Here is a 27,814-nt window from a genome sequence, read left to right as displayed (position 1 = left end):
ACTCGGGGTACAGGATAATGACACTCGGGGTACAGGATAATGACACTTGGGGTACAGGATAATGACACTGACACTGGGGGTACAGGATAATGACACTGACACTCGGGTTACAGGATAATGACACTCGGGGTACAGGATAATGACACTCGGGTTACAGGATAATGACACTGACACTCGGGGTACAGGATAATGACACTCGGTGTACAGGATAATGACACTCGGGGTACAGGATAATGACACTGACACTCGGGGTACAGGATAATGACACTCGGGGTACAGGATAATGACACTGACACTCGGGGTACAGGATAATGACACTCGGGGTACAGGATAATGACACTCGGGGTACAGGATAATGACACTGACACTCGGGGTACAGGATAATGACACTCGGGGTACAGGATAATGACACTCGGGGTACAGGATAATGACACTGACACTCGGGGTACAGGATAATGACACTCGGGGTACAGGATAATGACACTCGGTGTACAGGATAATGACACTGACACTGGAGGTACAGGATAATGACACTGACACTCCGGGTACAGGATAATGACACTGACACTCGGGGTACAGGATAATGACACTCGGGGTACAGGATAATGACACTCGGGGTACAGGATAATGACACTGACACTCGGGGTACAGGATAATGACACTCGGGGTACAGGATAATGACACTGACAGTCGGGGTACAGGATAATGACACTGACACTCGGGGTACAGGATAATGACACTCGGGGTACAGGATAATGACACTGACACTCGGGGTGCAGGATAATGACACTGACACTCGGGGTACAGGATAATGACACTCGGTGTACAGGATAATGACACTGACACTCGGGGTACAGGATAATGACACTCGGGGTACAGGATAATGACACTCGGGTTACAGGATAATGACACTGACACTCGGGGTACAGGATAATGACACTCGGTGTACAGGATAATGACACTCGGGGTACAGGATAATGACCCTGACACTCGGGGTACAGGATAATAATGCTGACACTGGGGTACAGGATAATGACACTGACACTCGGGGTACAGGATAATGACACTCGGGGTACAGGATAATGACACTTGGGGTACAGGATAATGACACTGACACTGGGGGTACAGGATAATGACACTGATACTCGGGTTACAGGATAATGACACTCGGGGTACAGGATAATGACACTCGGGGTACAGGATAATGACACTCGGGTTACAGGATAATGACACTGACACTCGGGGTACAGGATAATGACACTCGGTGTACAGGATAATGACACTCGGGGTACAGGATAATGACACTGACACTCGGGGTACAGGATAATGACACTGACACTCGGGGTACAGGATAATGACATTCGGGGTACAGGATAATGACACTCGGGGTACAGGATAATGACACTGACACTCGGGGTACAGGATAATGACACTCGGGGTACAGGATAATGACACTGACACTCGGGGTACAGGATAATGACACTCGGGTTACAGGATAATGACACTGACACTCGGGGTACAGGATAATGACACTCAGGGTACAGGATAATGACACTCGGGGTACAGGATAATGACACTCGGGTTACAGGATAATGACACTGACACTCGGGGTACAGGATAATGACACTCGGGGTGCAGGATAATGACACTCGGGTTACAGGATAATGACACTGACACTCGGGGTACAGGATAATGACACTCGGGGTACAGGATAATGACACTTGGGGTACAGGATAATAACACTGACACTGGGGGTACAGGATAATGACACTGACACTCGGGTTACAGGATAATGACACTCGGGGTACAGGATAATGACACTCGGGTTACAGGATAATGACACTGACACTCGGGGTACAGGATAATGACACTCGGTGTACAGGATAATGACACTCGGGGTACAGGATAATGACACTGACACTCTGGGTACAGGATAATGACACTCGGGGTACAGGATAATGACACTGACACTCGGGGTACAGGATAATGACACTCGGGGTACAGGATAATGACACTCGGGGTACAGGATAATGACACTGACACTCGGGGTACAGGATAATGACACTCGGGGTACAGGATAATGACACTGACACTCGGGGTACAGGATAATGACACTGACACTCGGGGTACAGGATAATGACACTCGGGGTACAGGATAATGACACTGACACTCGGGGTACAGGATAATGACACTCGGTGTACAGGATAATGACACTGACACTGGAGGTACAGGATAATGACACTGACACTGGAGGTACAGGATAATGACACTGACACTCGGGGTACAGGATAATGACACTCGGGGTACAGGATAATGACACTCGGGGTACAGGATAATGACACTGACACTCGGGGTACAGGATAATGACACTCGGGGTACAGGATAATGACACTGACACTCGGGGTACAGGATAATGACACTGACACTGGGGGTACAGGATAATGACACTGACACTCGGGTTACAGGATAATGACACTCGGGGTACAGGATAATGACACTCGGGGTACAGGATAATGACACTCGGGTTACAGGATAATGACACTGACACTCGGGGTACAGGATAATGACACTCGGTGTACAGGATAATGACACTCGGGGTACAGGATAATGACACTGACACTCGGGGTACAGGATAATGACACTGACACTCGGGGTACAGGATAATGACACTCGGGGTACAGGATAATGACACTCGGGGTACAGAATAATGACACTGACACTCGGGGTACAGGATAATGACACTCGGGGTACAGGATAATGACACTCGGGTTACAGGATAATGACACTGACACTCGGGGTACAGGATAATGACACTCAGGGTACAGGATAATGACACTCGGGGTACAGGATAATGACACTCGGTGTACAGGATAATGACACTCGGGGTACAGGATAATGACACTCGGGGTACAGGATAATGACACTCGGGTTACAGGATAATGACACTGACACTCGGGGTACAGGATAATGACACTGACACTCGGGGTACAGGATAATGACACTCGGGGTACAGGATAATGACACTCGGGGTACAGGATAATGACACTGACACTCGGGGTACAGGATAATGACACTCGGGGTACAGGATAATGACACTGACACTCGGGGTACAGGATAATGACACTCGGGTTACAGGATAATGACACTGACACTCGGGGTACAGGATAATGACACTCAGGGTACAGGATAATGACACTCGGGGTACAGGATAATGACACTCGGGTTACAGGATAATGACACTGACACTCGGGGTACAGGATAATGACACTCGGGGTGCAGGATAATGACACTCGGGGTGCAGGATAATGACACTGACACTCGGGGTACAGGATAATGACACTCGGGGTACAGGATAATGACACTTGGGGTACAGGATAATGACACTGACACTGGGGGTACAGGATAATGACACTGACACTCGGGTTACAGGATAATGACACTCGGGGTACAGGAAAATGACACTCGGGTTACAGGATAATGACACTGACACTCGGGGTACAGGATACTGACACTCGGTGTACAGGATAATGACACTCGGGGTACAGGATAATGACACTGACACTCGGGGTACAGGATAATGACACTCGGGGTACAGGATAATGACACTGACACTCGGGGTACAGGATAATGACACTCGGGGTACAGGATAATGACACTCGGGGTACAGGATAATGACACTGACACTCGGGGTACAGGATAATGACACTCGGGGTACAGGATAATGACACTGACACTCGGGCTACAGGATAATGACACTGACACTCGGGGTACAGGATAATGACACTCGGGGTACAGGATAATGACACTGACACTCGGGGTACAGGATAATGACACTCGGGGTACAGGATAATGACACTCGGTGTACAGGATAATGACACTGACACTGGAGGTACAGGATAATGACACTGACACTCGGGGTGCAGGATAATGACACTGACACTCGGGGTACAGGATAATGACACTCGGGGTACAGGATAATGACACTGACACTCGGGGTACAGGATAATGACACTCGGGGTACAGGATAATGACAATAACACTCGGGGTATAGGATAATGACACTCGGGGTACAGGATAATGACACTGACACTCGGGGTACAGGATAATGACACTCGGGGTACAGGATAATGACACTCGGGGTACAGGATAATGACACTGACACTCGGGGTACAGGATAATGACACTGACACTGGGGGTACAGGATAATGACACTGACACTCGGGTTACAGGATAATGACACTCGGGGAACAGGATAATGACACTCGGGGTACAGGATAATGACACTCGGGTTACAGGATAATGACACTGACACTCGGGGTACAGGATAATGACACTCGGTGTACAGGATAATGACACTCGGGGTACAGGATAATGACACTGACACTCGGGTTACAGGATAATGACACTGACACTCGGGGTACAGGATAATGACACTCGGGGTACAGGATAATGACACTCGGGGTACAGGATAATGACACTCGGGGTACAGGATAATGACACTGACACTCGGGGTACAGGATAATGACACTCGGGGTACAGGATAATGACACTGACACTCGGGGTACAGGATAATGACACTCGGGTTACAGGATAATGACACTGACACTCGGGGTACAGGATAATGACACTCAGGGTACAGGATAATGACACTCGGGGTACAGGATAATGACACTCGGGTTACAGGATAATGACATTGACACTCGGGGTACAGGATAATGACACTCGGGGTGCAGGATAATGACACTCGGGTTACAGGATAATGACACTGACACTCGGGGTACAGGATAATGACACTCGGGGTACAGGATAATGACACTTGGGGTACAGGATAATGACACTGACACTGGGGGTACAGGATAATGACACTGACACTCGGGTTACAGGATAATGACACTCGGGGTACAGGATAATGACACTCGGGTTACAGGATAATGACACTGACACTCGGGGTACAGGATAATGACACTCGGTGTACAGGATAATGACACTCGGGGTACAGGATAATGACACTGACACTCGGGGTACAGGATAATGACACTCGGGGTACAGGATAATGACACTGACACTCGGGGTACAGGATAATGACACTCGGGGTACAGGATAATGACACTCGGGGTACAGGATAATGACACTGACACTCGGGGTACAGGATAATGACACTCGGGGTACAGGATAATGACACTGACACTCGGGGTACAGGATAATGACACTGACACTCGGGGTACAGGATAATGACACTCGGGGTACAGGATAATGACACTGACACTCGGGGTACAGGATAATGACACTCGGGGTACAGGATAATGACACTCGGTGTACAGGATAATGACACTGACACTGGAGGTACAGGATAATGACACTGACACTCGGGGTACAGGATAATGACACTGACACTCGGGGTACAGGATAATGACACTCGGGGTACAGGATAATGAGACTCGGGGTACAGGATAATGACACTGACACTCGGGGTACAGGATAATGACACTCGGGGTACAGGATAATGACACTGACACTCGGGGTACAGGATAATGACACTGACACTCGGGGTACAGGATAATGACACTCGGGGTACAGGATAATGACACTGACACTCGGGGTGCAGGATAATGACACTGACACTCGGGGTACAGGATAATGACACTCGGTGTACAGGATAATGACACTGACACTCGGGGTACAGGATAATGACACTCGGGGTACAGGATAATGACACTCGGGTTACAGGATAATGACACTGACACTCGGGGTACAGGATAATGACACTCGGTGTACAGGATAATGACACTCGGGGTACAGGATAATGACACTGACACTCGGGGTACAGGATAATGACACTCGGGGTACAGGATAATGACACTGACACTCGGGGTACAGGATAATGACACTCGGGGTACAGGATAATGACACTGACACTCGGGGTACAGGATAATGACACTCGGGGTACAGTATAATGACACTGACACTCGGGTTACAGGATATTGACACTCGGGTTACAGGATAATGACACTGACACTCGGGGTACAGGATAATGACACTCAGGGTACAGGATAATGACACTCGGGGTACAGGATAATGACACTCGGGTTACAGGATAATGACACTGACACTCGGGGTACAGGATAATGACACTCGGGGTACAGGATAATGACACTTGGGGTACAGGATAATGACACTGACACTGGGGGTACAGGATAATGACACTGACACTCGGGTTACAGGATAATGACACTCGGGGTACAGGATAATGACACTCGGGGTACAGGATAATGACACTCGGGTTACAGGATAATGACACTGACACTCGGGGTACAGGATAATGACACTGACACTCGGGGTACAGGATAATGACACTCGGGGTACAGGATAATGACACTGACACTCGGGGTACAGGATAATGACACTCGGGGTACAGGATAATGACACTCGGTGTACAGGATAATGACACTGACACTGGAGGTACAGGATAATGACACTGACACTCGGGGTACAGGATAATGACACTGACACTCGGGGTACAGGATAATGACACTCGGGGTACAGGATAATGACACTGACACTCGGGGTACAGGATAATGACACTCGGGGTACAGGATAATGACACTCGGTGTACAGGATAATGACACTGACACTGGAGGTACAGGATAATGACACTGACACTCGGGGTACAGGATAATGACACTGACACTCGGGGTACAGGATAATGACACTCGGGGTACAGGATAATGACACTCGGGGTACAGGATAATGACACTGACACTCGGGGTACAGGATAATGACACTCGGGGTACAGGATAATGACACTGACACTCGGGGTACAGGATAATGACACTGACACTCGGGGTACAGGATAATGACATTCGGGGTACAGGATAATGACACTGACACTCGGGGTGCAGGATAATGACACTGACACTCGGGGTACAGGATAATGACACTCGGTGAACAGGATAATGACACTGACACTCGGGGTACAGGATAATGACACTGAGGATACAGGATAATGACACTCGGGGTACAGGATGATGACACTGACACTCGGGGTGCAGGATAATGACACTCGGTGTACAGGATAATGACACTAACACTCGGGGTATAGGATAATGACACTCGGGGTACAGGATAATGACACTGACACTCGGGGTACAGGATAATGACACTCGGTGTACAGGATAATGACACTGACACTCGGGTTACAGGATAATGACACTGACACTCGGGGTACAGGATAATGACACTCGGGGTACAGGATAATGACACTGACACTGGGGGTACAGGATAATGATACTGACACTCGGGTTACAGGATAATGACACTCGGGGTACAGGATAATGACACTCGGGGTACAGGATAATGACACTGACACTCGGGGTACAGGATAATGACACTCGGGGTACAGGATAATGACACTGACACTCGGGGTACAGGATAATGACACTCGGGGTACAGGATAATGACACTGACACTCGGGGTGCAGGATAATGACACTGACACTCGGGGTACAGGATAATGACACTCGGTGTACAGGATAATGACACTGACACTCGGGGTACAGGATAATGACACTCACACTCGGGGTACAGGATAATGACACTCGGTGTACAGGATAATGACACTGACACTGGAGGTACAGGATAATGACACTGACACTCGGGGTACAGGATAATGACACTGACACTCGGGGTGCAGGATAATGACACTCGGGGTACAGGATAATGACACTCGGGGTACAGGATAATGACACTCGGTGTACAGAATAATGACACTCGGGGTACAGGATAATGACACTGACACTCGGGGTGCAGGATAATGACACTGACACTCGGGGTACAGGATAATGACACTCGGGGTTCAGGATAATGTCACTGACACTCGGGGTGCAGGATAATGACACTGACACTCGGGGTACAGGATAATGACACTCGGGGTACAGGATAATGACACTGACACTGGAGGTACAGGATAATGACACTGACACTCGGGGTACAGGATAATGACACTCGGGGTACAGAATAATGACACTCGGGGTACAGGATAATGACACTGACACTGGAGGTACAGGATAATGACACTGACACTCGGGGTACAGGATAATGACACTGACACTCGGGGTACAGGATAATGACACTCGGGGTACAGGATAATGACACTGACACTCGGGGTACAGGATAATGACACTCGGGGTACAGGATAATGACACTGACACTCGGGGTACAGGATAATGACACTGAGGATACAGGATAATGACACTGGGGGTACAGGATAATGACACTGACACTCGGGGTACAGGATAATGACACTCGGGGTACAGGATAATGACACTAACACTCGGGGTATAGGATAATTACACTCGGGGTACAGGATAATGACACTGACACTCGGGGTACAGGATAATGACACTCGGTGTACAGGATAATGACACTGACAATCGGGTTACAGGATAATGACACTGACACTCGGGGTACAGGATAATGACACTCGGGGTACAGGATAATGACACTGACACTGGGGGTACAGGATAATGACACTGACACTCGGGTTACAGGATAATGACACTCGGGGTACAGGATAATGACACTCGGGGTACAGGATAATGACACTGACACTCGGGGTACAGGATAATGACACTCGGGGTACAGGATAATGACACTCGGGGTACAGGATAATGACACTGACACTCGGGGTACAGGATAATGACACTCGGGGTACAGGATAATGACACTGACACTCGGGGTGCAGGATAATGACACTGACACTCGGGGTACAGGATAATGACACTCGGTGTACAGGATAATGACACTGACACTCGGGGTACAGGATAATGACACTGACACTCGGGGTACAGGATAATGACACTCGGTGTACAGGATAATGACACTGACACTGGAGGTACAGGATAATGACACTGACACTCGGGGTACAGGATAATGACACTGACACTCGGGGTGCAGGATAATGACACTCGGGGTACAGGATAATGACACTCGGGGTACAGGATAATGACACTCGGTGTACAGAATAATGACACTCGGGGTACAGGAAAATGACACTGACACTCGGGGTGCAGGATAATGACACTGACACTCGGGGTACAGGATAATGACACTCGGGGTACAGGATAATGACACTGACACTCGGGGTGCAGGATAATGACACTGACACTCGGGGTACAGGATAATGACACTCGGGGTACAGGATAATGACACTGACACTGGAGGTACAGGATAATGACACTGACACTCGGGGTACAGGATAATGACACTCGGGGTACAGGATAATGACACTCTGGGTACAGGATAATGACACTGACACTGGAGGTACAGGATAATGACACTGACACTGGAGGTACAGGATAATGACACTGACACTCGGGGTACAGGATAATGACACTGACACTCGGGGTACAGGATAATGACACTCGGGGTACAGGATAATGACACTGACACTCGGGGTACAGGATAATGACACTCGGAGTACAGGATAATGACACTGACACTCGGGGTACAGGATAATGACACTCGGTGTACAGGATAATGACACTGACACTGGAGGTACAGGATAATGACACTGACACTCGGGCTACAGGATAATGACACTGACACTCGGGGTACAGGATAATGACACTCGGGGTACAGGATAATGACACTCGGGGTACAGGATAATGACACTGACACTCGGGGTACAGGATAATGACACTCGGGGTACAGGATAATGACACTCGGGGTACAGGATAATGACACTCGGTGTACAGGATAATGACACTGACACTCGGGGTGCAGGATAATGACACTGACACTGGAGGTACAGGATAATGACACTGACACTCGGGGTGCAGGATAATGACACTGACACTCGGGGTGCAGGATAATGACACTGACACTCGGGGTACAGGATAATGACACTCGGTGTACAGGATAATGACACTGACACTTGGGGTGCAGGATAATGACACTGACACTGGAGGTACAGGATAATGACACTGACACTCGGGGTGCAGGATAATGACACTGACACTCGGGGTACAGGATAATGACACTGACACTGGAGGTACAGGATAATGACACTGACACTCGGGGTGCAGGATAATGACACTGACACTGGAGGTACAGGATAATGACACTGACACTCGGGGTGCAGGATAATGACACTGACACTCGGGGTACAGGATAATGACACTCGGTGTACAGGATAATGACACTGACACTTGGGGTACAGGATAATGACACTCGGGGTACAGGATAATGACGCTGACACTCGGGGTGCAGGATAATGACACTCGGTGTACAGGATAATGACACTGACACTCGGGGTACAGGATAATGACACTCGGGGTACAGGATAATGACAATAACACTCGGGGTATAGGATAATGACACTCGGGGTACAGGATAATGACACTGACACTCGGGGTACAGGATAATGACACTCGGTGTACAGGATAATGACACTGACACTCGGGTTACAGGATAATGACACTGACACTCGGGGTACAGGATAATGACACTCGGGGTACAGGATAATGACACTGACACTGGGGGTAAAGGATAATGACCCTGACACTCGGGTTACAGGATAATGACACTCGGGGTACAGGATAATGACACTCGGGGTACAGGATAATGACACTGACACTCAGGTTACAGGATAATGACACTGACACTCGGGGTACAGGATAATGACACTCGGGGTACAGAATAATGACACTCGGGGTACAGGATAATGACACTGACACTCGGGTTACAGGATAATGACCCTGACACTCGGGGTACAGGATAATGACACTCGGGGTACAGAATAATGACACTCGGGGTACTGGATAATGACACTGACACTCGGGTTATAGGATAATGACCCTGACACTCGGGGTACAGGATAATGACCCTGACACTCGGGGTACAGGATAATGACACTGGGGGAACAGGATAATGACCCTAACACTCGGGTACAAGATAATGACACTCAGGTTACAGGATAATGACCCTAACACTCGGGTACAGGATAATGACACTCGGGGTACAGGATAATGACCCTGACACTCGGGGTACAGGATAATGACACTCGGGGTACAGGATAATGACACTCGGTGTACAGGATAATGACACTCGGGTTACAGGATAAAGACACTTGGGGTACAGGATAATGACACTCGGGCTACAGGATAATGACACTGACACTCGGGGTACAGGATAATGACACTCGGGGTACAGGATAATGACACTCGGTGTACAGGATAATGACACTGACACTGGAGGTACAGGATAATGACACTGACACTCGGGGTACAGGATAATGACACTGACACTCGGGGTACAGGATAATGACACTCGGGGTACAGGATAATGACACTGACACTCGGGGTACAGGATAATGACACTCGGTGTACAGGATAATGACACTGACACTGGAGGTACAGGATAATGACACTGACACTCGGGGTACAGGATAATGACACTGACACTCGGGGTACAGGATAATGACACTCGGGGTACAGGATAATGACACTCGGGGTACAGGATAATGACACTGACACTCGGGGTACAGGATAATGACACTCGGGGTACAGGATAATGACACTCGGGGTACAGGATAATGACACTGACACTCGGTGTACAGGATAATGACACTGACACTCGGGGTGCAGGATAATGACACTGACACTGGAGGTACAGGATAATGACACTGACACTGGAGGTACAGGATAATGACACTGACACTCGGGGTGCAGGATAATGACACTGACACTCGGGGTACAGGATAATGACACTCGGTGTACAGGATAATGACACTGACACACGGGGTACAGGATAATGACACTGAGGATACAGGATAATGACACTCGGGGTACAGGATAATGACACTGACACTCGGGGTGCAGGATAATGACACTCGGTGTACAGGATAATGACACTGACACTCGGGGTACAGGATAATGACACTCGGGGTACAGGATAATGACACTAACACTCGGGGTATAGGATAATGACACTCGGGGTACAGGATAATGACACTGACTCGGGGTACAGGATAATGACACTCGGTGTACAGGATAATGACACTGACACTCGGGTTACAGGATAATGACACTGACACTCGGGGTACAGGATAATGACACTCGGGGTACAGGATAATGACACTGACACTGGGGGTACAGGATAATGACACTGACACTCGGATTACAGGATAATGACACTTGGGGTACAGGATAATGACACTCGGGGTACAGGATAATGACACTGACACTCGGGGTACAGGATAATGACCCTGACACTCGGGGTACAGGATAATGACACTCGGGGTACAGGATAATGACACTCGGGGTACAGGATAATGACACTGACACTCGGGATACAGGATAATGACACTCGGGGTACAGGATAATGACACTGACACTCAGGGTGCAGGATAATGACACTGACACTCGGGGTACAGGATAATGACACTCGGTGTACAGGATAATGACACTGACACTCGGGGTACAGGATAATGACACTGACACTCGGGGTACAGGATAATGACACTCGGTGTACAGGATAATGACACTGACACTGGAGGTACAGGATAATGACACTGACACTCGGGGTACAGGATAATGACACTGACACTCGGGGTACAGGATAATGACACTGACACTCGGGGTACAGGATAATGACACTCGGTGTACAGAATAATGACACTCGGGGTACAGGATAATGACACTGACACTCGGGGTACAGGATAATGACACTCGGGGTGCAGGATAATGACACTGACACTCGGGGTACAGGATAATGACACTCGGGGTACAGGATAATGACACTCGGTGTACAGAATAATGACACTCGGTGTACAGGATAATGACACTGACACTCGGGGTACAGGATAATGACACTGACACTCGGGGTACAGGATAATGACACTCGGGGTACAGGATAATGACACTCGGTGTACAGGATAATGACACTGACACTGGAGGTACAGGATAATGACACTGACACTCGGGGTACAGGATAATGACACTGACACTCGGGGTACAGGATAATGACACTCGGGGTACAGGATAATGACACTGACACTCGGGGTACAGGATAATGACACTCGGTGTACAGGATAATGACACTGACACTGGAGGTACAGGATAATGACACTGACACTCGGGGTACAGGATAATGACACTGACACTCGAGGTACAGGATAATGACACTCGGGGTACAGGATAATGACACTGACACTCGGGGTACAGGATAATGACACTCGGGGTACAGGATAATGACACTGACACTCGGGGTACAGGATAATGACACTGACACTCGGGGTACAGGATAATGATACTCGGGGTACAGGATAATGACACTCGGGGTACAGGATAATGACACTGACACTCGGTGTACAGGATAATGACACTGACACTCGGGGTGCAGGATAATGACACTGACACTGGAGGTACAGGATAATGACACTGACACTGGAGGTACAGGATAATGACACTGACACTCGGGGTGCAGGATAATGACACTGACACTCGGGGTACAGGATAATGACACTCGGTGTACAGGATAATGACACTGACACTCGGGGTACAGGATAATGACACTGAGGATACAGGATAATGACACTCGGGGTACAGGATAATGACACTCGGGGTACAGGATAATGACACTCGGGGTACAGGATAATGACACTGACACTCGGTGTACAGGATAATGACACTGACACTCGGGGTACAGGATAATGACACTCGGGGTACAGAATAATGACACTCGGGGTACAGGATAATGACACTGACACTCGGGGTGCAGGATAATGACACTGACACTCGGGGTACAGGATAATGACACTCGGTGTACAGGATAATGACACTGACACTCGGGGTACAGGATAATGACACTGAGGATACAGGATAATGACACTCGGGGTACAGGATAATGACACTGACACTCGGGGTGCAGGATAATGACACTCGGTGTACAGGATAATGACACTGACACTCGGGGTACAGGATAATGACACTCGGGGTACAGGATAGTGACACTAACACTCGGGGTATAGGATAATGACACTCGGGGTACAGGATAATGACACTGACACTCGGGGTACAGGATAATGACACTCGGTGTACAGGATAATGACACTGACACTCGGGGTACAGGATAATGACACTCGGGGTACAGGATAATGACACTAACACTCGGGGTATAGGATAATGACACTCGGGGTACAGGATAATGACACTGACACTCGGGGTACAGGATAATGACACTCGGTGTACAGGATAATGACACTGACACTCGGGTTACAGGATAATGACACTGACACTCGGGGTACAGGATAATGACACTCGGGGTACAGGATAATGACACTGACACTGGGGGTACAGGATAATGACACTGACACTCGGGTTACAGGATAATGACACTCGGGGTACAGGATAATGACACTCGGGGTACAGGATAATGACACTGACACTCGGGGTACAGGATAATGACCCTGACACTCGGGGTACAGGATAATGACACTCGGGGTACAGGATAATGACACTCGGTGTACAGGATAATGACACTGACACACGGGGTACAGGATAATGACACTGAGGATACAGGATAATGACACTCGGGGTACAGGATAATGACACTGACACTCGGGGTGCAGGATAATGACACTCGGTGTACAGGATAATGACACTGACACTCGGGGTACAGGATAATGACACTCGGGGTACAGGATAATGACACTAACACTCGGGGTATAGAATAATGACACTCGGGGTACAGGATAATGACACTGACACTCGGGGTACAGGATAATGACACTCGGTGTACAGGATAATGACACTGACACTCGGGTTACAGGATAATGACACTGACACTCGGGGTACAGGATAATGACACTCGGGGTACAGGATAATGACACTGACACTGGGGGTACAGGATAATGACACTGACACTCGGGTTACAGGATAATGACACTCGGGGTACAGGATAATGACACTCGGGGTACAGGATAATGACACTGACACTCGGGGTACAGGATAATGACCCTGACACTCGGGGTACAGGATAATGACACTCGGGGTACAGGATAATGACACTCGGGGTACAGGATAATGACACTGACACTCGGGGTACAGGATAATGACACTCGGGGTACAGGATAATGACACTGACACTCAGGGTGCAGGATAATGACACTGACACTCGGGGTACAGGATAATGACACTCGGTGTACAGGATAATGACACTGACACTCGGGGTACAGGATAATGACACTGACACTCGGGGTACAGGATAATGACACTCGGTGTACAGGATAATGACACTGACACTGGAGGTACAGGATAATGACACTGACACTCGGGGTACAGGATAATGACACTGACACTCGGGGTACAGGATAATGACACTGACACTCGGGGTACAGGATAATGACACTCGGTGTACAGAATAATGACACTCGGGGTACAGGATAATGACACTGACACTCGGGGTACAGGATAATGACACTCGGGGTGCAGGATAATGACACTGACACTCGGGGTACAGGATAATGACACTCGGGGTACAGGATAATGACACTCGGTGTACAGAATAATGACACTCGGTGTACAGGATAATGACACTGACACTCGGGGTACAGGATAATGACACTGACACTCGGGGTACAGGATAATGACACTGACACTCGGGGTACAGGATAATGACACTCGGGGTACAGGATAATGACACTCGGTGTACAGGATAATGACACTGACACTGGAGGTACAGGATAATAACACTGACACTCGGGGTACAGGATAATGACACTGACACTCGGGGTACAGGATAATGACACTCGGGGTACAGGATAATGACACTGACACTCGGGGTACAGGATAATGACACTCGGTGTACAGGATAATGACACTGACACTCGAGGTACAGGATAATGACACTCGGGGTACAGGATAATGACACTGACACTCGGGGTACAGGATAATGACACTCGGGGTACAGGATAATGACACTGACACTCGGGGTACAGGATAATGACACTGACACTCGGGGTACAGGATAATGATACTCGGGGTACAGGATAATGACACTCGGGGTACAGGATAATGACACTGACACTCGGTGTACAGGATAATGACACTGACACTCGGGGTGCAGGATAATGACACTGACACTGGAGGTACAGGATAATGACACTGACACTGGAGGTACAGGATAATGACACTGACACTCGGGGTGCAGGATAATGACACTGACACTCGGGGTACAGGATAATGACACTGAGGATACAGGATAATGACACTCGGGGTACAGGATAATGACACTCGGGGTACAGGATAATGACACTCGGGGTACAGGATAATGACACTGACACTCGGTGTACAGGATAATGACACTGACACTCGGGGTACAGGATAATGACACTCGGGGTACAGAATAATGACACTCGGGGTACAGGATAATGACACTGACACTCGGGGTGCAGGATAATGACACTGACACTCGGGGTACAGGATAATGACACTCGGTGTACAGGATAATGACACTGACACTCGGGGTACAGGATAATGACACTGAGGATACAGGATAATGACACTCGGGGTACAGGATAATGACACTGACACTCGGGGTGCAGGATAATGACACTCGGTGTACAGGATAATGACACTGACACTCGGGGTACAGTATAATGACACTCGGGGTACAGGATAATGACACTAACACTCGGGGTATAGGATAATGACACTCGGGGTACAGGATAATGACACTGACACTCGGGGTACAGGATAATGACACTCGGTGTACAGGATAATGACACTGACACTCGGGTTACAGGATAATGACACTGACACTCGGGGTACAGGATAATGACACTCGGGGTACAGGATAATGACACTGACACTGGGGGTACAGGATAATGACCCTGACACTCGGGTTACAGGATAATGACACTCGGGGTACAGGATAATGACACTCGGGGTACAGGATAATGACACTGACACTCGGGGTACAGGATAATGACACTCGGGGTACAGAATAATGACACTCGGGGTACAGGATAATGACACTGACACTCGGGTTACAGGATAATGACCCTGACACTCGGGGTACAGGATAATGACACTCGGGATACAGAATAATGACACTCGGGGTACAGGATAATGACACTGACACTCGGGGTACAGGATAATGACCCTGACACTCTGGGTACAGGATAATGACACTGGGGGAACAGGATAATGACCCTAACACTCTGGTACAGGATAAAGACACTTGGGGTACAGGATAATGACCCTGACACTCGGGTTACAGGATAAAGACACTTGGGGTACAGGATAATGACACTGACACTCAGGGTACAGGATAATGACACTGACACTCGGGGTACAGGATAATGACACTCTGGGTACAGGATATTGACACTGATACTTGAGGTACAGGATAATGACACTGACACTCGGGGTACAGGATAATGACACTGGGGGTACAGGATAATGACACTGGGGGTACAGGATAATGACACTCGGGGTACAGGATAATGACACTCACACTGGGGGTACAGGATAATGACACTCGGGGTGTAGTGTCGGACTTTGGCAGTCGAGGGTGTTTGATGGCATTATATGAAGTAGATGATCCCACTGCCCATCAATGACGCCGTGATGCTGATGACCATCGATTACAGAAGGGGTTAAAGTGACGGCTAGCTGTAATCTGGTTACTCAGTAATCTCTGAGCAGCAGGTGGAGATCGGCCATAGGTCTGTACCTGAGACATGGAGAGTCTCAGCCCCGGAACATCCGGGACCTACCGGCTTATAATAGTGCCGGAGCGTAATAAGAGGGGCGTCCGATATCAGTCTCACCACTGGAGACATGTGACATAAATAAGGGGCAGGGAATGGTCACTTGTGTTATGACCAAGGTTGAAATGGCTGATAACAGAGAACAATATATGAAGTTAGCCGTGAAGGAATTGTCTTCTATGGACAGAGTGTAACCAATAGATGGCGCCCCCTATAGGTGGACATTCTATTATCTCCATTGGACTAATCGGGGCCCGCAGCCAATCCCAGGCATGGGTTATGGCGTAATTCTGGATGAGCTGGGCGTGCTCCTCCATGACTGTGAGACTAACACTACTGATATTGGCTCCGTCGCGGCTGGACTATTTCTTGCGAGATACGGTGAAATTACCACGGCTTTAGCAGCAGCCTCTGGAGGTTGAGCAGCTATTCTCCATAGGAAGCTTCCAGTAACCGGTTACCTTGCACAGACCCGGTGTCCGGTGCTCACAGCCATGGATCGCGGCTCGATGACGCCCTGCCGGACATCGCCAAAACCGTATTTATCCTACTCCATAGAAGAGATATTGAAGAAACCGTCTTCTGCCTCCACGGAAAACACAAACCGGGAATATTCCTCAAAAAAGGATCCTCGGGAATCACCTGCCGGTAAGCGTCTGTATGAGTACGAAAGGAGGTGATGATGTAGCAGAGCTGAGCGGGTTATATGGTATGATGTTACATGTTACAGCCATGTAGTACCCAGATGACACTGTTATATACGACCACATAATACAACCAAATAATGCCAGGATGATATTGCTATATACAGCACATGTAATACCGCCATATAGTGCCAAGATGTTACCACCATGTAGTGCCCAGATTATACTACCCACGCAAAACTATCAAATAGTGCCAGGATAATATTGTCATATAAAGCCTACATAATACCGCCATATAATGACCAGATGATACTGCCATGTACAAGCCACACAATATTACCAAATAGTGCCAGGATGGTATTGCCTTATAGAGCCTATATAATACCACCTTTTAATGGTACAATAATACTGCCATATACAGTACAACCCTAAATAATTCCAAATAATGGCAAGATGTAACTGCCATGTACAACTCACACAATACTCCTAAATAGTGCCAGGATGGTATTGCCTGGTATGATAATACTGCCATATACAACCCTAAATAATACCGTAATAGTACTAAGATGATATTGCCATATACAGCGCTCATACTACCACTATGTTGTGCCAAGTTGATACTTAAATATACAACTCACACAGTACTCCTAAATAGTGCCAGAATTGAATTGCCACATATAGACCACATACAACCAAAAATGATACTACCTAAAAGTACCAAGATGATATTGCCTTATACAGCCTACATAATATCAATATATAGTGCCAAGATAATACTGCCATATACAACCCAAAAATTACTAACAAATAGTGCCAGGATGGTATTACCGTAAACAGACCAAATTATACCACCTTATAGTGCCAACATGATACTGCTATATACAGCCCACATAGTACAGCCATACAATGCCAAAATGATGCTGTCTACATAGAGCACATAATACCACCATATAGAGCCAACATGCTATTACCATAAACAGACCACATAATACTGCCATATACAGCTCACATATCACAACTATCTAGTGCCAAGAAGATACAGCCATATACAGCCCACATAGTACAACAATATAGTGTCAAGATAATATTGCCATATAGAGCTGATATAATACCACTAAATAGTGTCAAGATAATACTATTGTATACAGCCCACATATCGTATTTAGTACCAAGATAGTACTGCTATGTACAGCCCAGATAATACAGGTTTACATTGTTAACATAATACTGCTATATACAACCCACATAATACTACCATACCATACAGTATGATATGCAGTATCCAAATACATTACATCTCTTAGTAAGAACCTATGTAATATAGCCATAGACAGCCCACATAATACCAGATATTACCACCACATAGAGCTCACATAATGCCGCTTTATACTGTAGTGCAATGATATTGCTGCCATATACAACCTACATAATAGTATTTATAACACCACTGCCAAGTACTTCCCACATAAAAGCTCTACATAGTGCCCAAAAACTATCCAAAAAAATCCCCAAAAATTATTATCAGTAATAATCAGTCCAGATACATTAGTATTCCCAGTAAGAGTCTGCAACATAGTTCTATAACAGCCTATATAATACCACCATATAGTGCCAATATAATACTACCGTTTACTGACATACACACTCTACATAATTCTGCCAGATAGTGCCAATATAATACTACTATAAACAGCACTGTGCAAAAGTGTTAAGCAGGTGAAGACCACTTCTACCCAAACTTCTCCGAACAGCTGAGTCTCCCTGGTTGCTGGCAGTTCTGAGTTGATGGCACTGCTGAATATTTAACAATTTTGTAGGGAAGTAACGTGATGTGTATTTCATCTGCTACACTAAGTTTCCTTGGCCGACCCCTGCGTCTACAGTCCTCAATGTGGCCCATTTCTTGGAGACCTAACAGCGCATCTTGATACCCCCAGTATACATGGAAATCATTGGCTGGGAGACCCCTTGCTGATGCAGTATAACTAACTTGTGTCTTGTTGCTGTGGAAGCTGTCTTCCACAACCTCACCTTTTTAGCAGTGTTTGGCTGTTCCTCAGTGCTTATGTAATATTTCCAAACATAGCCCACAAAATACCGCTATGTAATGCCAAAAACAATGCAGTCATGTGCAGTCCTCAAATTACTACTAGAGAGAACCCCAGCAACACAGAGTATTTCAGGAAAAATTTGCTCACCTTGTCGGTGGGGATTACCTGTCCTGGCTGAATGATGCGACAAGGACAGGAGGGGAATGGAGACATGTATAAGATCGTAGACAGGCGTCAGGAGCAGGGTCCCCCCCGCAGCACAGAGTATTTCAGGACAGAAAAAGTGTCTTCCTTCTGGATGTCGCTTTTTTTTTTTTTCTGAAGGCACACTGGAAATGTCATGCATTAAATGCCCGTGACGACATTTACACCGCCGACCGCAGCGTGTGATGGGATTCTTCATGCTCGTTGCCCTTTAACAAAGTTTTACGTCGAACCCATTTAAAACTTCAGAGGGTGAACGCCACATTCCCATTTTTCGCTCAGCGAGGAAGTTAAAGTGGCGTTAAATCCCATTGGTAATGTAGTGTAATCTTTACTATTTGACTTTGTAGGCAATTTTTATTATTTTATTTTATTTTATTTTTTTTTACATTTTTAATATTAAAAGACAGGACATTTTAGGGGGCGTTCAGATTTAAAAGAGAAATTAAAAACTCTTTGGTCAATCCTGATAAGGTAATACCCCGTAAATTTACTGAAAAAAACTTAAACATGAATTTTGTAAAGTAGTGAAAAGAAGAATCCGGGGAATTAATGACTTCTATTAAACTCTTACTTTTCCACTATGAGTGATTTCAGGAGAACGCTGAGCGTCAGCCTCTGAGTTATGGCTGTCTGGGCTCATCACAATATCTGATGGCGCTCACCCACCGCGGGAAGATCCGAAGATTTATCATTCTACTAATATGCGCAAGTTATATATGTGACGGAAATACAAATCCTTCTAATGTCAATTACACAGAATAGATGGTAATTACCAGAACTGAGCACTATGGACTAGAGAGTAAAGCTCTCTAATGTGCCTGCTCTTCATCAGGTTAGTTAAAGTACTGCCCCCTATATGCAAGAATATAACTACTATAATACTGCTCCTATGTACAAGAATATAACTACTATAATACTGCTCCTATGTATAAGAATATAACTACTATAATACTGCCCCTATGTACAAGAATATAACTACTATAATACTGCTCCTATGTAAAAGAATATAACTATTATAATACTGCCCCTATGTACAAGAATATAACTACTATAATACTGCCCTCTATGTACAAGAATATAACTACTATAATACTGCTCCCCTATGTACAAGAATATAACTACTATAATACTGCCCCTATGAACAAGAATATAACTACTATAATACTGCCCCTATGTACAAGAATATAACTACTATAATACTGCCCCTATGTACAGGAATATAACTACTATAATACTGCTTCTATGTACAAGAATATAACTACTATAATACTGCCCCTATGTACAAGAATATAACTACTATAATACTGCCCCCTATGTACAAGAATATAACTACTATAATACTGCCCCTATGTACAAGAATATAACTACTATAATACTGCTCCTATGTACAGGAATATAACTGCTATAATACTGCCCCCTATGTATAAGAATATAACTACTATAATACTGACCTCTATGTACAAGAATATAACTACTATAATACTGCCCCCTATGTACAAGAATATAACTGCTATAATACTGCCTCCTATATACAAGAATATAACTACTATAATACTGCTTCTATGTACAAGAATATAACTACTATAATACTGCTCCTATGTACAAGAATATAACTACTATAATACTGCTCCTATGTACAAGAATATAACTACTATAATACTGCACCTATGTACAAGAATATAAGTACTATAATACTGCTCCTATGTACAAGAATATAACTACTATAATACTGCTCCTATGTACAAGAATATAACTACTATAATACTGCTCCTATGTACAAGAATATAACTACTATAATACTGCACCTATGTACAAGAATATAACTACTATAATACTGCTCCTATGTACAAGAATATAACTACTATAATACTGCTCCTATGTACAAGAATATAACTACTATAATACTGCACCTATGTACAAGAATATAACTACTATAATACTGCCTCCTATGTACAAGAATATAACTACTATAATACTGCTCCTATGTACAAGAATATAACTACTATAATACTGCCCCCTATATACAAGAATATAACTACTATAATACTATGAAATATCTTCTGTGAGGAGTCATGTTATATTTGGTAGTAATGTTTATATTTCTGTATTTCCTTAGATTCAGATTTTCATTCAGACGTGAGACATGAAGACTTTTCACATCAGGACGGTGATGATGAGATGAGTGATTCTATGCAAATCAGCCCCCACAGTAAGTAACTATTACGTATGTATTCTATCAGATTATTTCGTTATTACGCTATTCACTATCTGCGCTGTTCATTATACGTCTCTCCTGAAGTACTCTGTGCTGCTGTGTCCCAATTCCAGCTATTTCTTTTGCACGGGAAGCAGACATATCTCGCAGCAGTCATGTACTTTTGTGTGTCCTGGATTTACATTTCCATATGAATTATACTTTGTTATCAAGGTGAACGCAAGAACAAAAGACGGATCAGAACCACTTTTACTATGGAGCAACTCCAGGAGCTGGAGAGGATCTTCCATGTGACACATTACCCCGACGTTCAGACAAGAGACAAGCTGGCCTCAAAGATTAAACTTCCCGAAACACGAGTTCAGGTACCTCAATGATTTTAGCTGGGAAGACTATTAGGGAGGCAGGGTATTCAGTATTCCTCTTGATTCTGTTTCTAATCAGAATCAGTCTCCTTCCCCATCTGGCAGCTGATAATATCTGCCCTTCTTATTTGTTCCCATCTATACTAGCATAAAGGCTCTGCTTCTTCCCTGGAAGCAAGCAGAAAGCTAGTGACTGAGCATGTGTGTCCACCAACACTGAGCTCATTGGTGGATGTGCACATTCCTATACTTGTTGAACACCAGGTGGCGCAATACTTTTTATATGTAAATTCCTCCAAAAACTTCAAAGGAAAGTCATAGTGCACTCGGACATGTCCAGATTTGCCAGCGGTCCAATCCACCGTATATTCTGGGCGGCCAGGTCTCCATGTTTAAACTATTAAAAGCAGAATTCGATTAAAAAAGGGGCCCTGTAGCTTTAAGAAGTAAAATTTTTACAATTTTTAATTAATAATTTTTTTAAATATATATATTTTATTTCGTAAGATTTGGTTTCAGAACCGGCGCGCTAAGTGGCGGAAATACGAAAAGCTTGGCAATTTTGGAGGCCTCCAGAACCTTACTACAATGGACATGATTCCAGCACCGAAAGCTGATTCTATGGTAAGATGACATCGTAACTATCATATTTATCCATGTATGGATATGTCTGAATTTGTTGCATTGCATCATGGGTTTTGGAAATATTTAGTCTTTAAGTGTTTCCCCGTACAATGTCAATATGGAAGGAGCACCACTGAGTTCATAAATCCATAGTGAAAAATTGGCCCCACCCACGAGGAACTGGAGGTCTCAAAACAATAATTAAAATAGACCTTCCCCTTTTGTAATTGTATTTGGATATAACCCACCCAAATGGCTTGGAATCTATTTGCTACCAAACATGTCCTTTGAAGGAAAGAACAATGCAATGTCCATTGAGAAGGTCCTCTATTAAGATGAGGATCTCCACAGAGGCTCTCACCATCTATAGAGAAACACAATGGGGCCAATCTAAGTTAAGTTTCTTAGTGTTTCCCAGTACAATTTCAATATGGAAGGTGCACCACTGAGTTCATAAATTCATAATGAAAAATGACCCCATCCACGAGGAACTGGAGGTCTCAAAACAATAATTAAAAAAGACCTTCCTCCTTCACCCTACAGAGATGATGTGAGAGGTGCCATTTCGAACGAAAAATTCAGCCTGCCCATGAAGGCTGAATTTTGGTTTGGCTGTTTTTTCCATAAAAATAATAATAGTGTCCTTTAATAATGTTTTTTTGCATACAACCCACCCAAAAGCTTTGCAGCCTATTTGCTCCGGGAGCAATCTCTCGAATGAAGAAAAAGACTGTGGCCAATAAGAGTTGACGAGTTCAACCCACGAGGGTCTTCATGGGCACTGCTCCCATGCAGTGGCCATCAACCCAATTTTCTATGAAGATGTGGAACTCAATGGCTCTGATCATCCACAAAGAAAAAGACTGTGGCCTACAAGAGTTGACTAATTCAACCCACGAGGGTCTTAATGGGCACTGCTCCCATGCAGTGGCCATCAACCTAATTTCCTATGATGAGGTGGAACTCAATGGCTCTGATCATCCACAAAGAACAAAACTGTGGCCAGTAAGAGTTGATGAGTTCAATCCACGAAGGTGTTAATGGCCATGCAGTGGCCATCAACCCAATCTCCTATGATAAGGTGGAACTCAACGGCTCTAATCATCCACAAAGAACAAGACTGTGGCCAATAAGAGTTGACAAGTTCAAATCATGAAGGTCTTAATGGCCACTGCTCCCATTCAATGGCCATCAAAACTATTTCCTATGATGAGGTGGAACTCAATGGCTCTAATCATTCGCAAAGAACAAAACTGTGGCCAATAAGAGTTGACGAGTTCAACCCATGGAGGTCTTATTGGCCATATAGTGGCCATCAACCCAATATCCCATGGTGAGGTGGAACTCTACTGCTCTGATCATCAACAAAGAACAAGACTGTGGCCAATAAGAGTCGACAAATTTAACCCACGAGGTTATTAAGGCCACTGCTCCTATGCAGTGGCCATCAACCCAATCTCTTAAGATGAGGTGGAACTCAACGGCTCTGATCATCCACAAAGAACAAGAATGTGGCCAATAAGAGTTGACGAGTTCAACACACGAGGGTCTTAATGGGTACTGCTCCCATTTAGTGGCCATCAACCCAATTTCCAATGATGAGGTGGAACTCAACGGCTCTGATCATCCACAAAGAACAAGACAGTGGTCAATAAGAGTTGACGAGTTCATCCCACGAAGGTGTTAATGGCTATGCAGTGGCCATCAACCCAATCTCCTATGATGAGGTGGAACTCAACAGCTCTGATTATCCACAAAGAACAAGACTGTGGCCAATAAGAGTTGACGAGTTCAACCCACGAGGGTCTTATTGGCCACTGCTCTTCCACAGTCTTTACAATGGGCAACAAAAAATGTTTTTTTTTTTTTTAAAAAAAAAAGCTAAATTTTGTAAATTTCTAGTATTTTCCCCTCCTGACTTGAATACCTTTAATTTTGCAGGACTTCAATTTACATATGAAGACGTCTCCTGGTATTGAATCAACGCATAGGTATTACGTACCCTTTCAAGGTCACTTTCCTTCCTTGGCATCCTTGGTGCCCAACTTGTCCTCCATAGCTTCTCAACAACGAATATCAATGAGGCCAGCGCCCTACTACGTTCCTTTCCCTCACAGGGTCGGCTACAGCGGTGTTCTTGCCATGCCAACATAGTTTCGGGAGGTGACTGAGAATCTCTCATGTTTGGATGACATTCTCGTGCTACATGGTACGAGTGGCGCTGGGTAATACGCAGCAGATGGGGTCGGCACTTCATCAGAGGAAGAAATATATCTGTAACTAACGGCAAGCGGTTAATTGCTCCTCTCCAGAGGGCGACAAGAGACGCTTCACCACAAAAACCCATTTATCTGTTGTTTAAAAACTGGAGATAAGCAAGCGGCGCCATCGTCAAGAACGCAGGAGCAATTAAAACACCTTATCATTTATTTATACCTTGGACGCGGGTGGGGAAAATGTCGGAAACTGCGAACAGATGTTCCCGAAGTCCAATAACTTGGGTTCATGGGACCACTTTAGAAGACGAGTGGAACTGAAGGCTGTGACAATTTATACGATCGAAAAGAAGAAAATGAAGATCGCGGATTGACGAGCTTGCAAAAAATAAAAAATAAAGATTTCAAGAGACGAATTTCCAAGATGGAAAGTGATATGAGATATTGGGAATCCCATCTGCTCCGGGGCTTTTTTTGTGGACTAAGAAAGCAGAATGGACGAGTTTAATGTTCCTTTGCTTGAAATTAAAAGATGAGAATTCTGCTGCTTCAGCCTCAAGTGGAAAGAAGATGGAATTATCTAGAACAATTAACCATTTACCAGTTCATAGAGGATTACGGCTTCTCAAAAACTGGTAGATATGAAGGGATGAGCACACAGTATAGAGGTGAGCACACAGTATAGAGGTGAGCATACAGTATAGTGGTGAGCATACAGTATAGAGGTGAGCATACAGTATAGAGGTGAGCACACAGTATAGAGGTGAGCACACAGTATAGAGGTGAGCACACAGTATAGTGGTGAGCATACAGTATAGAGGTGAGCATACAGTATAGAGGTGAGCACACAGTATAGAGGTGAGCATACAGTATAGAGGTGAGCATACAGTATAGAGGTGAGCACACAGTATAGAGGTGAGCACACAGTATAGTGGTGAGCATACAGTATAGAGGTGAGCATACAGTATAGAGGTGAGCACACAGTATAGAGGTGAGCACACAGTATAGTGGTGAGCATACAGTATAGAGGTGAGCATACAGTATAGAGGTGAGCACACAGTATAGAGGTGAGCATACAGTATAGAGGTGAGCATACAGTATAGAGGTGAGCATACAGTATAGTGGTGAGCATACAGTATAGAGGTGAGCATACAGTATAGAGGTGAGCACACAGTATAGAGGTGAGCACACAGTATAGTGGTGAGCATACAGTATAGAGGTGAGCACACAGTATAGAGGTGAGCATACAGTATAGAGGTGAGCACACAGTATAGAGGTGAGCATACAGTATAGAGGTGAGCACACAGTATAGAGATGAGCATACAATATAGTGGTGAGCACACAGTATAGAGGTGAGCATACAGTATAGTGGTGAGCATACAGTATAGAGGTGAGCACACAGTATAGAGGTGAGCATACAGTATAGTGGTGAGCATACAGTATAGAGGTGAGCACACAGTATAGAGGTGAGCATACAGTATAGAGGTGAGCATACAGTATAGTGGTGAGCATACAGTATAGAGGTGAGCATACAGTATAGAGGTGAGCATACAGTATAGTGGTGAGCATACAGTATAGAGGTGAGCATACAATATAGTGGTGAGCACACAGTATAGAGGTGAGCATACAGTATAGTGGTGAGCACACAGTATAGAGGTGAGCACACAGTATAGAGGTGAGCATACAATATAGTGGTGAGCATACAGTATAGTGGTGAGCATA

At 45.7% G+C, this 27,814-nt stretch overlaps 1 protein-coding gene across 2 annotated transcripts in view; it reads left to right on the top strand.

The window, feature by feature from the left end:
- Positions 1-17,719: 17,719 nt before the first annotated feature.
- Positions 17,720-27,814, top strand: part of ISX (intestine specific homeobox) — a 34,474-nt gene continuing 24,379 nt past the window's right edge. Inside the window, exons 1-5 of one of the 2 annotated variants that reach the window (XM_073650216.1) lie at positions 17,720-18,418; positions 22,789-22,881; positions 23,101-23,252; positions 23,772-23,876; positions 25,818-26,760. In XM_073650216.1, the coding sequence (XP_073506317.1) occupies positions 18,265-18,418; positions 22,789-22,881; positions 23,101-23,252; positions 23,772-23,876; positions 25,818-26,030 (717 nt within the window). In that variant the 5' untranslated portion in view covers positions 17,720-18,264 and the 3' untranslated portion in view covers positions 26,031-26,760. Of the gene's footprint in view, positions 18,419-22,788; positions 22,882-23,100; positions 23,253-23,759; positions 23,877-25,817; positions 26,761-27,814 lie in introns of both variants that reach the window. The other variant, XM_073650215.1, reaches the window with a different exon arrangement.

The sequence above is a fragment of the Phyllobates terribilis genome, unplaced genomic scaffold (genome assembly GCF_046119375.1).
Source record: "Phyllobates terribilis strain yellow unplaced genomic scaffold, ASM4611937v1 Scaffold_10__3_contigs__length_209671492, whole genome shotgun sequence".
NCBI lineage: Eukaryota > Metazoa > Chordata > Amphibia > Anura > Dendrobatidae > Phyllobates > Phyllobates terribilis.
This window is presented reverse-complemented; position numbering and strand designations above follow the sequence as displayed.